General features: G+C 40.6%; 1 protein-coding gene and 1 long non-coding RNA gene across 6 annotated transcripts in view; one reads left to right on the top strand and one right to left on the bottom strand.

The window, feature by feature from the left end:
- POPDC3 (popeye domain cAMP effector 3) overlaps positions 1-16,605 on the bottom strand; it is a 52,314-nt gene that overhangs the window by 32,922 nt on the left and 2,787 nt on the right. Inside the window, exon 1 of one of the 4 annotated variants that reach the window (XM_085306926.1) lies at positions 1,517-1,641. The exons of 1 other annotated variant lie outside the window; for it this stretch is intronic. Coding sequence is in view for 1 of the 3 variants with exons in the window: in XM_085306925.1 (XP_085163051.1) it covers positions 15,442-15,720 (279 nt within the window). In the remaining 2 variants the exon portion in view is untranslated. Of the gene's footprint in view, positions 1-1,460; positions 1,642-14,539; positions 15,721-16,605 lie in introns of those variants that run through there. 2 more of the 4 variants (XM_085306924.1, XM_085306925.1) reach the window with 2 other exon arrangements.
- LOC146594777 (uncharacterized) overlaps positions 1,033-16,605 on the top strand; it is a 16,815-nt gene continuing 1,242 nt past the window's right edge. Inside the window, exons 1-3 of one of the 2 annotated variants that reach the window (XR_014896104.1) lie at positions 1,033-1,231; positions 10,204-10,485; positions 15,872-15,915. This is a non-coding gene — a long non-coding RNA (uncharacterized LOC146594777). Of the gene's footprint in view, positions 1,232-10,203; positions 10,486-15,871; positions 15,916-16,605 lie in introns of those variants that run through there. The other variant, XR_014896105.1, reaches the window with a different exon arrangement.

The following is a 16,605-nucleotide window of genomic DNA, read 5'->3' as shown; positions in this document are numbered from 1 at the left end:
TGGGGCAACTTCATTTCCATTTGGTAAACGTAAAAATTTGTTAGTGTTAATCTACACATTATTCTAGACAAAAAACCCCAATATATTCATTGTACATAGTTAACAAAAATATCCTTACTAACACAAACATTCCTACTATATACTCAACATAATAAGCTGTATTATGTACTAGCTGTACTATAGACCCTGGAAATATAACTATAATTGAGCTTATTTTGTGTTTGGACTACATTACAGAGATGCACTGAAAAAATCCTGTCAAGGGGTGCAGCCACAACTGTCACTCAGTAACCTTTTTTTTTCTTCCAGTTTAATTGGAGCTTGACTTTAATCCGCAGCATGCAAACATGAAAAACATCATTTGTTAAAAAAACAAAATAAGTTAAATCCCCCCCAAAAGAGACATTGCCAAGATGGTGAATTTTCTACACACAAATCGCAACAACATCAGCAAAACTGTTTCAAAAATACCCAACTGCGCTATTATTACAGCGCACAGATTAGGGCTTGACAACTGTGTCTACATGTGCACAACAAAACCTGGTAAGCTTCAGAGAACCCAAAAAGGGAATGCTGAGTGTGACAGGATTATACTGAAAAGCAGATTCTTCATTACCCCCCCCCCCAAATATAAACACTGTAGATCTTGGAGAAAGAGAGAAAAGGGGGAATTCAGAGAAAAATCATTTTAAAAAACTCAAAGACTCTAAACAGAAAACACCCCCCAGCCTGCCCTCAACAGTTTAGGACCTCTAATAAGACACGAATATTTGCCGATTTAAGAGTTTATTCTGGGATCCATGAAACATATTTTGTCAAGACCAGCAATGAACACTTCTGCTCAGATGCTACCTACTGCGAGAGGTTTAACATAAAACGCTTTTTTAAAAAAAGCAAAAACAAAACAACAACAACAACAAAACACCGCCAGGCTCCCAGTACACGGGAATGTCGATCCCACCTGGAAATCACCGCCGGCACCACAATACGGCGGCGGCGTTTTCCACCCTCGAGCCTCCCTCACAAGCCGTTGGGACGGGAATCGGGACGGTTAACGGTCGCCTCGCGGCAGCGCACGGCTAACGGTCGCCTCGCGGCGGCGGCGGCGCACGGCTAACGGTCGCCCGCGCCGCGGCTTGTTCAAGAACCAGCAAGCTCTTACAGCTCAGCAGGACCTCACTCATCCTAAGCAGCGATCGAGAAGAAGGAAAAACCCCAACTTTGGGGAAAGGTAAATCTAAATTACCGGGTGCGCCTGCTGTCTGCATCTAGCCGCGGACACCCGGCGAACCGCTAGTCACAGCCCGCTGCCCCGTCAGGCCTTCAGCCACGGACTCCCCTCGCTAACGGCCGCCGGCCGCGAGGGGCTGTGCGCTGCTCGGGATAACCCGCCCGCCTCCCGGAACGGCAGAGCTCCCCCGTGCCCGGGAGCCAGCTGCCCGCACACCGGTACGCCTTACCCGGCCCGGGGTTGTCCGCCGCGCGGGGGACGAAGCGAGGCGCGCAGCTCCCTTACCTGTCCCCGTGCCCCCTGCCGGGCGCCCGCGGAAAAGTTTCTCGGCCAGAGGGCGCCGGGACGCGGCGCCGCTGCTCGCCGACCCCGGCAGCCCGCGGCGCCGCACCGCGTCCCGCCCGCGGCCACCGAGCCGCCGCTGTGACTAAAATAGGCAGAAGCCGCCGGGAGGCTGCGGNAGAAAGGAAAAAAAATAATCAAAACAGACACAGAGGTTGGAGGGGGAGCGTGGAGGTGGGCAGGCTGGGGAGGTGAAAGGCAGGTTTAATACCGGGAAGGGACGGGGAGGGCTACAACACGGGGAAGCTGGGAGGGGGCAGACACCTCAGCGGGGGGCCGGCCGGGGGGGGGGTCCTGCTGGGCGGCGGTGACAGCGAGGTTGGGTTTTTTTTTAATATGTATCTATATAAATATAGAGAGCGCCTAAATAAAACAAAGAAAGGGACGAACCCCCGCAGGTCCCGGAGCGGCTGGGAGCACAGTAACACCAGTGTGAGTGCGTGAGGACCGCGCTGCTCCAGGGGCGGGAAGCAGCGGCGTGGGGAGGGGGCGGGGCGGCGGGGGGGCCGGCACCAAGTGTCACTGAGGAGCCGCCGCGCATCGCGCTCCCCTCCGACCCGCGGGCGCGCCCGCCCGCCCGCGCCCCTTACCTGTCCCCGTGCCCCCTGCCGGGCGCCCGCGGAAAAGTTTCCCGGCCGGAGGGCGCCGGGACCCCGGCAGCCCGCGGCGCCGCACCGCGTCCCGCCCGCGGCCACCGAGCCGCCGCTGTGACTAAAATAGGCAGAAGCCGCCGGGAGGCTGCGGGCGGCGCCAGCGCCGCGGCCGGCAGCGAGCGCCCGCAGCGCGCAGGCGCCTCCCGCGGCCCCAGGGGGCTGCGGGGGCGGTGTGGTGGGCGGTGGGAGGTGAAGTGGCGGTGTGGGTGGGGGGATGTGGTGTGTTGTGAGGTGAGGAATGTGGTGTGGTGCTGTGGGGTGTGTGGCGGGTTTGGCCTGAGGGCTCCAAGACGCTCCCCTTGAAGGGGGGGGACCCGAGGGGACCTGAGAAAGTGGGACCTATGGTTGGTGGCTGCTCTCCAGGGCAGTCCAGCCACATGGTCTTGGCATCCCTTGGTACTGGGGACAGTGGCACTAACACCACAGGTTGTGCAGCACCAGCTCCCAGCAGGCCAATGACACCTYATCCTGTGGTATGCAGTAAAAGTGGTAGAAACAAGCAGCCTGTTCCAAATATCTCCATGCCATTGCCATGGAGTGGCCATGGGAGCTGAATTTCAGTAGGTTTGGGCATGGTGCTCCAACACTGCAGAGTGTCCAAGTCTTCCTCCAGTAGCTGTGCTCCCCTCGAACATGTCATCTGCGCGTCTCCTGGCCCCCACGAGCAGGCTATAGTGGGGGATGCTTAAAAAAAAAAAGCTGCCCTGGTTCTCTGTGCCTCTATTTGACTGTAAGCCTCAACTCTGTTCCCTCCGAGTTTGAAACCTGTGAATACTGAGGAGTGCCCAACTAAGGCAACTAAAATATATGGCATGAATCACCCCACAGAGATGCCTCCATTCACTGTGGAGGGAGCTTAGAGCTTGGGCAAGGTGCCTAGCTTTTGGATGGTTAAAATTAGGAGAGCTGAATTCTACCTAAACAAGTGGCAAGCAGTATTTTCCCTATATGGTGAGTCAAGGAGTCACAATAGCATTTATTAAACTGTTCTTCTCAGCTTGGCACCTTCTGTGGTTGCTTTGTCATGAGCATAATATTTTAAGAAATGGCACAGAGCTTCCTCATGTGGCAGTTTTACAGCTCCCAGAAATGACATGTTTCTGAAGATGGCCACTTGTGCCCTATCTGTTGATGCTGATGTATTGTCTGTAATGCTTTTGCGCTACCAGTTTTACAGGACAGACTGAGCAGCTGCCTAACGTGCCTTCATTTCCAGGATATTGATGTGTATCATCTAGCGATGAAAGGTATTGCAGATAAAGTGTATGGGCATTCCAGCCCATCCCCTAAGCCTGACTGTTAGTGATAAATGAAGACTACAAAGGGAGAAAATCTCTTTCAATACATTCTGATGAGCTGGCTACAAAGTGCGTTTTTATAGCAGCTGAGAGTATATGGTCAGCATTATACTTACATATTTCTGGAAAGAAGAATACAAGATCCTGAATTATTTTTGAAGTAGCTGTCTATACACATACAGGTCAACATGTGTCCCAGGAGACTGTGGCTTTGTTATAGTTATTCTTGGCTTTACATTTTGGACAAGAGATCTGGATATGTCTCCTAATACGTGCCATGCAAATAGGGCTTTTATGAATCTTGCTGCTGGTGTAAGACCCAATTTTAAAAACTTTATTGTGAATATTTATTATGAAGGACTTGATTTGAGACTGTGTTTCCACTGACTGACCAGTCAAGTTTGGGGATGTATTCCCTGTTTCCTGAGGTATGCAGAGTAAGTGAGCTGGAAGAAGAGTAGGAAGAACAACTCAGATCATATGGCCATGGGAATGGTTACCAGAGATAGCATCTAGCATATGTTTGAGACTGATAATATTCAGCTATGCTTGCTGGAACAAGGCCAAGTTGCTTCCAAAAGCAGCACAAAGCAGCCTGTCAGACAGCTCCTATGCAAATCTAGTCTGACATGTCAGCATTTTCAAACAAGTTACTGAATGCTATGCACTGGAAAAATACAGTTTTCCATGCTACTTGCGCCTTGTGCTAGTTTGCTAGTCCAGCATATAAAATTTAGTCTCTTGTACTTTTCTCATTACCTTCCAGATCTCCGTTTTTGTGGAGAGCCTTGGTGACAAACACCAAGCTGTTTAGCCCAATATTGAAAATCACAGTGACTAGAAAAACCTAACAATTTAACTAATTGTATTTACAGCCACATGAAAGAGTAGAATTTTTTCCTGATTAGAGCTAGTCTCTTGGTATCTTTGTATTTCAGTATATTCTTCATTAAATGTCATTTCCCCTGCACAGCAGAGCTATAGTAGATAACTGAGTAGATAATTTAGATGGTGATATTTAGTACTGCTGTCAGCAGAAAGAGGAAAACAAAGGTAGGTTGGAGAACTGCCCCTATGGCTTGGCCCTCAAAGATGAAGCTCTGATGGATCCAGTCTTGTACATACACTAATAGAGAGGAAAGACCTACCATTCTCTAATAGAATGATTAGCATCAAATTTGTAAAGAATAGTACATAGTTCTGCAGAGATATTAATGGTCTATGGAGCATGAATAATACTCTATGGTCTTACCATTATCTTATCAATAATAATGCTCTAATGTTCTATGGAGATACTAATTTTACGTAACTTTTAGTTTTATAGATAACAGCTTCTCCAAGTAGAATGTCATATATGTGACAACRTCTCATAAATAAAATTTAGTCTCTTAACCCAAAGTCTCACGTACATGAGAAGGACTGATTTAATTAAGTTGATTTAATGTTCTACTGCTAAACCACTGTGAAGACTCAATTAGTTGGGTTAACCTCCTATATATGTCAATAAAGTACAAGTTGATTGAAGCCTGCTAATATAAGCTGATTCGACAGAGGCAAGAAGTAAAAACTGTTTGTTTGTACATTTGTGAGGAGTCGCTTCAAATAGCCAGATCCCTGCATTTACTTAGTAGAGGCAGATCTAAGCATTGGCACTACAGCTGTTCATTGATGCAGACTTTCCCTCTGTCTTCTTTGGCTATAAAACTCTTGATAGCTGAAGTTATTTCTTTGCTTCTTTATTTGCTGCAGTAATGGTCCACAGTAGAAGATGTCACATGGATGTTGCAGATTACTCAGTTTTGCTCCTTATCTCCGTCAACCTGCTTTGTGATCTTTGACAATATAACCTAACATCTGTTGTTCCTCAGCTGGATGCAACAAGCTATTGAAAGACTTTATTAAGCAGACTATAAAGTAATTTTCATAAAATTGCAGGTGGCATAAACTGTTTGCCTTTTCCAAGTGAAAACTAATTCTACAACCTTCTTCAGGCAAAATTTTCACTAGAAAAAATGAATGCTTTGTATACTTGCTTGCTGCAACCCTGAGTCCYGGATGTTCTGAGCTAACACAGCTACCTTGAGATGATGGCAAGGTCTCTAGTATGTAAGATCAATGTGTGTGTGCATGTGCGCATGCATGTGTACAAGCATACACACATAGATATGTCCATATATGGCTATATGTACGTGTGTGTGGATATACACACACACGTATATGAAATGTTTCTATGTATAGTTCCAGAAAAAGTACCAACATCTGTAAGAGAAAAGATACCAAATCTAAACTAATCTCTTAAATTCCCTCTATAGACAATGCAAAGGGGCTTTTTCAGAAAGTAATTCATCCTGTGTATGTTTGACAGCTTTCTGAAGTGGGATGAAATACGCTAGCAGTGTATGTTTCTGTTTACTGGAGGGATCCTAGTTGTAGTTCAGAACTGCAACGTTTCACTGAGATGAGTCCCATACTAGATGTTGAAATTATGTACTATAACTGTGAAGTATTACACATTTTCCCAGGGAAAATATTTATTTTGATTTTATCCAAATGCATCATCTAGAATTACTTTTTATTATAAGGAAGTTTGTGTGGAGGAGATTGTGAATGATAAATGCTATCTCAATTCTTTAATAATCCATGGGGTTATTTAAGAGGAGTGTGTGTGTCTTGATTCATTTTTACCTCAGATACTGGACAGTCACTTTCTGATATATTGTAAGGTATATAGTCCAGCAATTTTTCCAATGCCTGATCCACGGGGAGAGTATTTCCTATTTATACAAGAAAATCTATCCTTGTGAACTTCTTTTAAAACAAAGGTATAAAACATCATATCCTGGGCCTTTCAAATGTCTGACTGATAGTATAATAATTGGTTGTTGCAAGCTTAGAGCCAGGGGCCAGCTTTCTTCTAAAATGATCTGTCAAAATATCCAAGTTTTAACAGATGTACTGGTTGTCACAGATATGTCCAAAGGGTACCCAATCAGGAGAGGTAAGGGCAGAGTAAAATTGTTTGCTATTGAAGTTATCTAAACTGTTCACAGTAAACAATTTATCCAATCATGTTTAGCAATTATCCCTGTTCCTGAATTGCCTGTGATCATTCAGACAATTACCTATGATGGTGACAATTTAATTTGTATGTTCATTATTTGAAATTGCTCAGTGAATGATTGCTATGGATATATGCAAAACTATGATCTGCTCTCAGGTGCATTTTCTGTGACTGTTTTCTGAAGTGCCTGCTCTGCTTGTTCAGTATTGGTTACCTAAATCACATGATTCCCCCCTTCCTCTCCCCCCCCCCCAAAAAAAAGGAAAAGAGAAAGAAGACCTGCTCTAAAAACTGTTCAGTTTTGTAAGGCAGGGGTCATGGCACTGCTGTCACTGTTTTGCTGTGGCAGCTCCCTAACAACAACGAGGAATAACAAGGAGTCTGTCCAGAACTGGCCTATTTGTTTCTGGAAATAGAGGAATATTGTGAAGGACTCAAGTTACTATCAACACGTTGCTCTCRGTTAATGTGAGGCAGCTCTTACTTCACACGTAATTGCAGTGGAAGACAAGTAATAAGCAGTGCTCTTGCATTTCGTCTGTTTGTTCCCTAGCTGGGTGGTATCCCATTCCTTAAGCGTCCCCACTACAGCAGATTTGGCAGCATTGTTTGAACTGGCTGTGGTTTTGCTGTTTTGGAGAACTTCCATACACACACACACACAMAAAAAAACCTTCAGGATGATCATACAGAGTTGTCTCTGCTCATCCTCAAGGAAATCAATTTTAACCACAGTTCACAATTTCTCTTTGCAGAGATTTTTGTGAATTTTTCTTAGTCCATGTGACTGCCCATGCAAAACAAAAGAATTCCAGTTGTTGTCATGGTAGATGTATGGGTACTTTCTGGTGTTGGTAAAATTGCAATAAATAAGTTTTCTTGTAATATTAGTCTTTTTTAGTTGTGTGTTTTAATATTTGCCAGGGATTGTTCTTGCAAAATGAAGGCGAGGCTTGAATTTCCAGGACTTAGCATATTTGCTTGATTAAAAACTGCATTTTTCTAGGATTTTTATTCTTTTATTGATCAGTAATTATGATTTTATTTCAAGAGGAAAAAAAATAATTAAGCGACAAGTGTTTAAATAATCTCTGGAAGGATAGACAGAAATGAATAAGGAATATAAATGAAAGATTCAAAAAACTAATTTAAATAACTGAAAGAATGAAGAAAAAAGTGGACATGGAGAGAGGTAGAAGATGAGCCTACAGAATTATTTGAACAAGTGACGGAGAAAGCTTGTAGGATTTGAGAATGAAAATATTTCACATTCTGAGGGGGAGGAAAAGGTAAATAGATTAACTCAGAAGAACTGAGAATGGGCATGAGATAACATTTTTCAGTTTAATTTCTTTTTACTAAAAGGTGTAAAGAGAGGATAGCAAGAAAAAAAGTGGTAAGGAGAAAACTGAAAATCCTGTGAAGGACCAGATTACTGATACCAGTGAAAAAAGTAACACAAAATGAATTCTTGGAACAAAAGATCAAGAGCAAAAAACCAAAACAGGAATGGCCAAGCCCTGTGCAAGTGCACAGGCTGATGTAGCCTGAAGATGAAGCACGGGTACTCTGTGCACTTTTTAGCAGTCTTAAATAAGTCTTTGAAATATTTTTTGCTTGAGCATAAACATGGCTGATGGAGATAGTAGTTCAACCACTGCATTTCTTGATGGCATTATGTGCCTTCTCTGCCATTTCAGAAAGATACTTTGCTCCTGTTGCAATCAACACTGAACAATTGCTCTGGCAAGCCTGGTCCTGCCTTCACTCTACACCTCAGTTATGTTGCTTTGCAGATTCAGATGCTGGACTGAATTCTCGCCTGCATATTGATTGTATTAAAATGTGTGCCGAGGCTATGTGGCCTATCTTAGCTGTTTCTTTCTACTGTTGCAATGATCTTTGAGAGTAAAATCAAACAAGGATTTTAAAAAAACTTTTCCCTCAAATTTGAACGAATGAATAAGACAGTCTACTGAATAATGTTTATTAGATTTCTTTGTTTTGTAGAGAAAAAAGCAACAAACAAAACTCTATTACATAGGGTTAAAAATAACAATACATACTGCAACATACACAGATTCTATACATGATTATTGCTTTTGCATCTAATATTAGCTTAAATACATATACCACTATATAAAGCACAGTTTCAGAACTAAAATGGCAATGACTACGGTAAAGAGAAAAGCACTATGATTTTGTAAACCCCCCCCCAAAAAAAAAAAAAAAACAAACAACAGAATAGAAATGTTTTCTATTCCGTATCTGATTTCAGATTGTCAATATTTATTGTAATTTTTCCTACTATTTATAATTATTCACTATTTTTTTAAAATACGAACATATACTGAAAGGACACTATGTGTATTGAAAAGCTGGAAGTGAACAAGAAAATGGAGACCCAGTAAAAATCACGAAGAGCTGTGCTGTATGCCAGGCTTTTAAGAAGTACTCCCATATACTTCACTGTGGAGATCTGTTTAAAAATGTCATTTGAGAGAATCCTACATTTCTATAAATGAAACAGGACAAATTTTCTTCATATTCCAAATAAGTGTTCAAATTATTTTTTCTAAGCTAAATCTGTTAGCAAAAGAGAATATCTGCTACAACTTGATTCACTAAAAATTTAAAAGATTTTCACAGAACAAGTTAAATGAGCAAAGCACAGAACAGATTTCCAGCACACTAACTATTCTGTAGTAACTGCTAATGTTCACAYTTGTGCGTTCTAGAAGCTGTGAACTGGATTGCCTCATTCTCATTGAGGGATAAATTATTTTGCATTTATCACAGTGTATCACTAGCTTACCTTCCAGTGTCCCACCCATGCAGCCAAGTCCTTAAGGTCCTGGTGTTGGACCCTAGAAGTCTAAAAAGCAGATTTGGGTATTCAGATATTCCTGTATGCTTTTTATGAACCAGTAAAACCTACAAATAGAAAACACTAAACACAAATGTGTGTCTCCCTATGGAGATCCTATGGAGAGCCCAGGCGCCACGCAGGCCTCTATCTGCTTAGGCTATCATTAACCCACAATTCCTTCCTAAAGACCGGGACCCAAACACATCCTGTCACAGAATTGAGCAGGTTCAATGTTCTCTTATAAAATGCAGTTGCTAGAGAAGATGATGGTGCTGCCCACTTTTATATAAATGTCATATGGTTAGAGCACTTAGCCACGAAATGGGATGTCTGGGTTCAGTGTCTTTCTCAGCCTAAGGTATCTTAACATGTTACTCCTAGGCTCAGGCTTTAAACAAGTTTAGGGGGAAGAGTTACTTGCAGATACAACAAAAGCTCCAAGGTTTACTGCTAAAATACTATTTGCCACCATTATTTTATTGAATTTGTTTATTTATAGACTTCAGTGCCTTAATCATCTTTAATATATTTATCTTCAAAAACCCCACTAAGGTAGGGAAAAGTACAATCCCCACAATRCACCACAGATCCCTTAAATAAGAAGCTGCAACGGAGCTTACAACTGAATTTTACGGAACCCACAGCAAAAGACTAATTGTTAGAATATCCTTCTGTTCCCTTAAGTTCTTGGGAATGTCCCACCTTTTTCCTGGTCAACACTAACATTTAACAACACTTGTGGTTTGCAGAATGGCGATTTGGGTTGAAAACCTCTGCTAGCAGACTCCATCTGCAGAGCTAATCTGGACAAAGGCTTTGCCAGTCAGGACTCTGGATGCGAAGCCTAACGCTGCACACYCGTGTGGAGAGATGCCAGCATTCCCTGAAGTTCCAGCTGCTGCTTGAGCCTCCGCGAGCGTCTGGACATCTCACATGATGTGCTTGTGCTGCCTTTCTCCTACACACTCGCACTTATGAAGCTCCACCTACACAGTTTGATTCACCAGGATGAGGTGGCGTTATTTACATGGGTAAGTTCCATTAACTCTTTTGATTCACACTGAACAGAGGAGGCAGACCGTAAACGTTAAAATAACAGAGTGAGTTAGCAAATAGTTCTTCAGCACCATTGTGTTTATTCATTTATGGTATTAATAATGTGGATTATTAATACCAGACTATTCAAGCACTATTCAGCCATCCTTTTCTTTTTTAACCAATTAATTCTGACAGCTTGCACAGTACAATAGAAGGCACCCTATAGCTTTTACTGCTCCTGCCTCCTGCAGAGAAGTAAGGAGAAACTGCAAACACACAAAAATCTACACAAAAGTTAACATGAATTATGCAAACAGAAAAAAAAAGAAAAATGCTTTCTCCTGGGAAACTTGAACCTATTGTATTTGTATGCATATTAATATAAAAATAAGTATTTCCAAAAGAGATTACTAAATCAGCTTGGTAAGGTATCTGTTCTGTAACATTTTGGGGAAAAAGTATGCTTACCATTATTGCAGAAATAGAAAGGAAGAAAAACATTTGTTCTGTTAATTGCCCTGAATTCAGCAAATAGATGATCATTTCTGTTTTTTCTATTTAAAGAGCTTTCTTCTTTGATCTAGTTATGGATTTGTTGTTGAATTTTTAAGAGATGGTTTGCAAGACCTGTTTCTATAATGAAACAAAATTAAACTTTAAATTTTTATGCATGTTGAGTCTAAATATGTATTATATTTATCATTTACAATAATTCAATATTGCAGAGGAATTTTTTTGCTGAAAATGTGGCATCAACATTTATTTAATTACTGAAAATATAGGCATTTTTCAAGGTGAGGTAAAACTATGCAAATTCAACCAAGCATGTATTCAGGTTTCCCAGTTCTTTTTTTTTGCAGAGATCATTTTATAAGGATATATGATTTCTATTACTGAGTTTCCTTTGATCACACTATGCCGTAGTTTCTGGTTTGTTGCAGGACAATTAATTTCTGAATATGTGACTGATGGACCTCCTCAGTTACCATGACCCCCTATTATCATAGGCGACCACATAAACTAATCATCTCTTGCATTAAGTGCTTAGAAATTCCATTGCACGGCATTATTAATTATAATAGTACATAGAGATGCATTCTCTATCACCCTTGTGGTTCTGCTGTATTGAATGGAGTTGTGTGCTGGAGTGGAAAACACTTAGATTCTATTACCTGTACTTGTGCTACTACTTGTTAAGCAACTACTACCTTACAAATGAATTGCAGGGTCAGCATTATGCTTATTTAAGGCATGTACCAGACATGCATTACTCTGCAAAAGGACTACAGTCAACCTGCCACCAAACCCCATAAATAGGCAAGACAAGCTTTGAAGATCTTAAAATACATTGGTGCATCCAATAGACTAGCTTGCCACAATTCCAGTTTAAAATAAGCCCTTCCTTTATAAATCTGTAAGAAGTTCAGTTCACTTCAATTCTGCAAACGCTAGTGGATTGACTGATGCAGATGAATGAGCATGCAGATGAATGAGAACCATGCGCACCAGACTCTGCCACTCTCACCTGTAGCAATAGCCAAATCTAGACATAATCCCACAGAAGCTAACGGAACTGTTCGAAGACTATGATGTGACTAAAGGAAAACCATTGCAGATAAAGAAAAGGATCCACGATAGTGTCCTCACTTCACAGAGCAGTGCTGACTCAATTCTTCTTCTTTTTTAAATTAAGTAGTAAGGAGCCTGACCACCTCGCTGATAATTATTCCTGAGTAGTAATAAAAGCATAAATTGAATGATGAACTCAAGTCAGAGATTCATCTTGCTTGAAGTGTTTAGTAATGTATAGATTATGACTGGCTGTATGTGATAGTATTAAAAAAATATATTGTTTCACTGATATCAGTCTGAGTACTTCATTAGTCTGAGTACTTCATTATTTAGGTAAATTATGCAGATCACCCAAAATATTGTTTTATAAGTCACATACCAGAGTGTATTCCACAGTGCATTTTAGAAGAGCTGTCACGATTAAAAAAAGTTAGGGGTGGGGGAGGTCTTGCTGTCTGACTTCCAGCTTTTTTTGTGTATACTATATTATTGTAGATATATGCCCTGAATTCTATAGCTGAAATGTTCTACTGGTCATGATTGAAACAGATGCTAAAAAACTGGAAATGATTTTTTAAAATGACACAAATTCTGAAAAGCATTCTAGCAAAAAAGCTAAACAAGATTAGCTAAGAGCATGTTCAGAAAATGAGTCAGTTGTGTCCTAGCAGAGATTTCTGATAGCAAATGAGTCTACCAGAAAAAGCATCACAAGGGTCTACAGTTGGAAGCTAGGCTGAAACTAAGGCACATACTAGTCATGGAAAAAAAAAAGATTCACCTAAGTGTATAGTAGAGCATCCAACACTCTACAGCAGGTATCTTTTTAAGTAGTATGCATCAGCTTAAATAGAATATATAAACTTGATACAAAAATTGGGTGGGCAGGATTCCTTGGTCTTACTTGGAATGTCAAGATGATCATACTGCTTTATGAAATCCTGCCCATATTTAAGTTAATGCAAGATTTTTCAAAGACAAACATGGGACAAGGATTTGAACATATATAGCCAACAATGCAGAAAAGAATATAAAGGATGAACTGATGATTTATATTACTCCAAAGTCTAGAAGAGACTTTGTCATTTTATGTTTCTAGACTGTTAACTCATAAAATGCTAAGTATAAACTTCATATTGATCCAAGCCTCATTATAGCAAGAGAAATCTGTAAATTCTTGGTATTTTATCAGAATGAGAGATGGGGGTGGATATTTTTGAATCATCTGTTAAAAACAGTGTAAAAGCTTTTCAGAAAATGGAATGTTGAATTAGCAATAGCTTAGTTAGATGAAGTGGAGGTTGGAATGTAAAATTCAATGCAACTGGCCATACGTATGAGAGAGTATGCATTTTTTGCAAAGTTTTGAGTACTTGCACTTCTTACCAACTTCAGGAATTGAGCACCACAGGCAGCCAAGGTATGATCGTAATCCATTGCTGAATTTGCATGAGAATAACTGCACTAAGTCATATGAAAGAGACGCCTAGCCTTCTATCCTGTCTCTAACCATGCCCTAATGAAAAGTGTAGGAACAGGGTACACACAGTTACGCTTCCTTCATATACTCTCCCAGCCTCTGGCAATTTGTGCCTCAGCTGTTTCCTGAGCTAGTCTCTACATTTAATAGCACTCAATGAACTTTTCTTTCACGATTTTTTCCAGTTATCTTTTGACCAACACAAAGTAGCTTTGTAACTCATGGACTTCACACAGTAAGCAAAAAATACAGAATACATAATGTGGAGGGGTTATTAGCACAATTTGGGGATTATCACATTACATGTTATAGTACCTTAGGCAACTTATGTTAGGCAAATTTCTCTCTCTGAGAAAGGGACATGAAGAAAAAAGCATAATTTATACAACATTATCTGTTCTACACTAAGGACATTCAGACAAGTGTTTTCATATCTCTTCTAATAACCTGGTTAAATATACTGTATGATTATCTTTCAGTCATGGGGTTATACCATTATTTTAGGTCCTCCATTAACAACTCCAAAGATCTAAACTCATATGTATACCTACACATACACAAACACACAATAATTGTCCCACCAAACAGTCCAGCAATTTTTAAGTATTAAAAATGTGATCTACCTTGATCTGTCGAGCAGCAATATTATCTCATAAAATAATAATAATTCTTTTTATTGTTATTATTATTACTGGCATGCCTCAGGCACAGAAGCAGGAAGGTGATTTAGGAAAGACATTCAAAACACTTATCCCCAAAGGCACAATGACCTCAAGGTTCAAAACTAACTTTCTCCTACCAAAGCTTGAGCTAGTGCTCCCATACATTATTAAAATATCACAGAATTTGAGAGAGAGTGCATTTTACATCAAGAATTTCATAGGCACAGAGAAGTGACCCTGGAAACTAAACAAGAATTGTATTTGTTGCTGCAGCTGTTTCTTAATTTGTTTCTTCCTGACAAATCTAGCTAAAAAGCATGCTGTAAAACAGACTCCAATGGTTTGGCAGTTTATTGATTGGCAGTGTTTATTGAACATGTCACGAATGGCACTTACCCCTTTGAAATCTAGGTACTACAGCATTACATTCTAGCAGAAACACTACACAACCATTTCCCTAACATATATTTGCAGCAATTATAACTGCTTTACTTTTTAAATGCCAGCAATTACCTTTTTGTTTGTTTTCACATAATGTCTATTTAGGATAGCCTGAGAGAAATCAACCACTTATGGGACAGAATTTTTTTTTCTGTTTTACAGAACATTGCTGTGCATTTCAAAATCTGTCATTTCTTAAAAAAAAAAAAAAAAAAGAAAAGAAAAAAGAAAAGAAAATTAGTCTGTGACATTAAGTCAATTTTCTGTAATATTCTCCATGTTAATTGAGATGAGGTTCATATGGCATAAATGCAAATGTTACAAGTAAGTTGTTATATTTTGAAYGCAACTTACTTATTGTTGCATTAAGATAAAAATGACTTCATTATGACAATTATTTTTAAGAATGTATGATCACAAATAGTGTGCTTTTTTTTTAAGCTCAACATAGAGGCTACCCCAATTACAGTAAAATTCCAACTTACTATGATTTGTTTTCCTCCAAAAGTAACAAGGCCAACAAAAGAATCAACAGAAACTAAACATATTGCACAATTAGTCAAAATGTACAAGCCAACCAGCTGGCTCTACACGGAGTGGAAGAATTCAAGCTACTTCAACTAAAGTAAATGGCACTTTTCAGTCAAGTTTGGCTTCATTAGGTCTCATTCTGCTTCATCTTTCTGCTCTTCTGCTTCATCATTTTGTATTTCCCCATCAATTTTGGGAATGATTACAGTAGAATTTTTCATTTTACTATTGTTTCCTGAAGGAGTCACAATTTGTAACACCTGTTACTTCTGCCTTGGAGAATTTTTCTGTAGGTGTTGAGAGGACTGCATTATAGGTGTCTCCGGAAGTGAAACATGGTAGAAGTTTGGTAACCGAATGTCGTATCTATATCCTTTTCCCACTTGCACTCTGTCATTCAAGGCATACAGTTTTTCAGCAATGTCACTCCCAATTAAAACTGAGAACAGGCGTGAGATGAAACGGTGTTTAGCAAACAGCAAGTACAGCTTCTTTCTCCTCCAGGCCACGTATCGACAATCTGTCTCTGCTGTAAGTGTTACCTATAGAACAGAAAATTAAAATTAGCTAGATGATGATTGGTGATACTGCTGCTGCTGTCCTTGCCCACCCCCCCCCAGCAGTCACTTATGCTGTCTGTAACATACACTCTTTGCCTTTCTATCTACTTCAATTAAAGTTATTTAAATCCAGCTAGAGAGCTCTGTGAGGTCTGCTGCATGCAAAAGACAAGTAAGAAGGACAACTGGGAATGGGCACAAAAGACTATCTTGTCAGCCTCAATAAGAACTATAAATGTCTACATTGCCAGCAGCAGCCTAAGTGGGGACAGAGGCTAACAGCATGCCCCAAATCTGGCTCTGCGTACCTGCTTTGCTCTCTGCAGCTCATACTGGGAAGGCAGATCTAAAGAAAGCTGTCTACAAATGCCGCTTCTCCCTGAGACATCGGATCCGTCACAAGTAGGAGCTAGCTTATCATCTTGACCTCAGTCAAGTGACACCACTGCAAATGCTCATGGATTACAGGGTGCCAGCCCGCTCCGCCTCCCTATGTTAACTGGAACCCCAGGCACAAACTTTCCCAGCTGGCCTGCTCCAAATTTCACCTCCTGCAGGCCTTTTCAGCACAAACTTCTACCCACCTCCTGCAAGTGTGGTCTCCTACGTATGGATTTTAGCACACCACAAAAAAATGCAAGTGTAGTCTAACTATGAGATTAGCTTTTGGAAAAGTCTAGACTGTTGTAGCAATAAGGAACCAACAGAAAGAAGGTACAAGCAACAACCTGTCTAGTGGGAAAGGAGACTTTCCTCTCTAAAATACTGGAAGGCCAGATGTTTGTATAATTTCACAAATTAAACCCATAAATAAATGAAGTTATTTCTACATTGATTAATACTTGAACAGTTTTCTATAGTATTGTT

Source organism: Rhea americana, unplaced genomic scaffold (assembly GCF_003343005.1).
Source record: "Rhea americana isolate MKP2758 unplaced genomic scaffold, rheAme1 scaffold_25, whole genome shotgun sequence".
NCBI lineage: Eukaryota > Metazoa > Chordata > Aves > Rheiformes > Rheidae > Rhea > Rhea americana.
The sequence above is the reverse complement of the archived record's forward strand: the minus strand, read 5'-3'. Positions and strand labels throughout refer to the sequence as shown.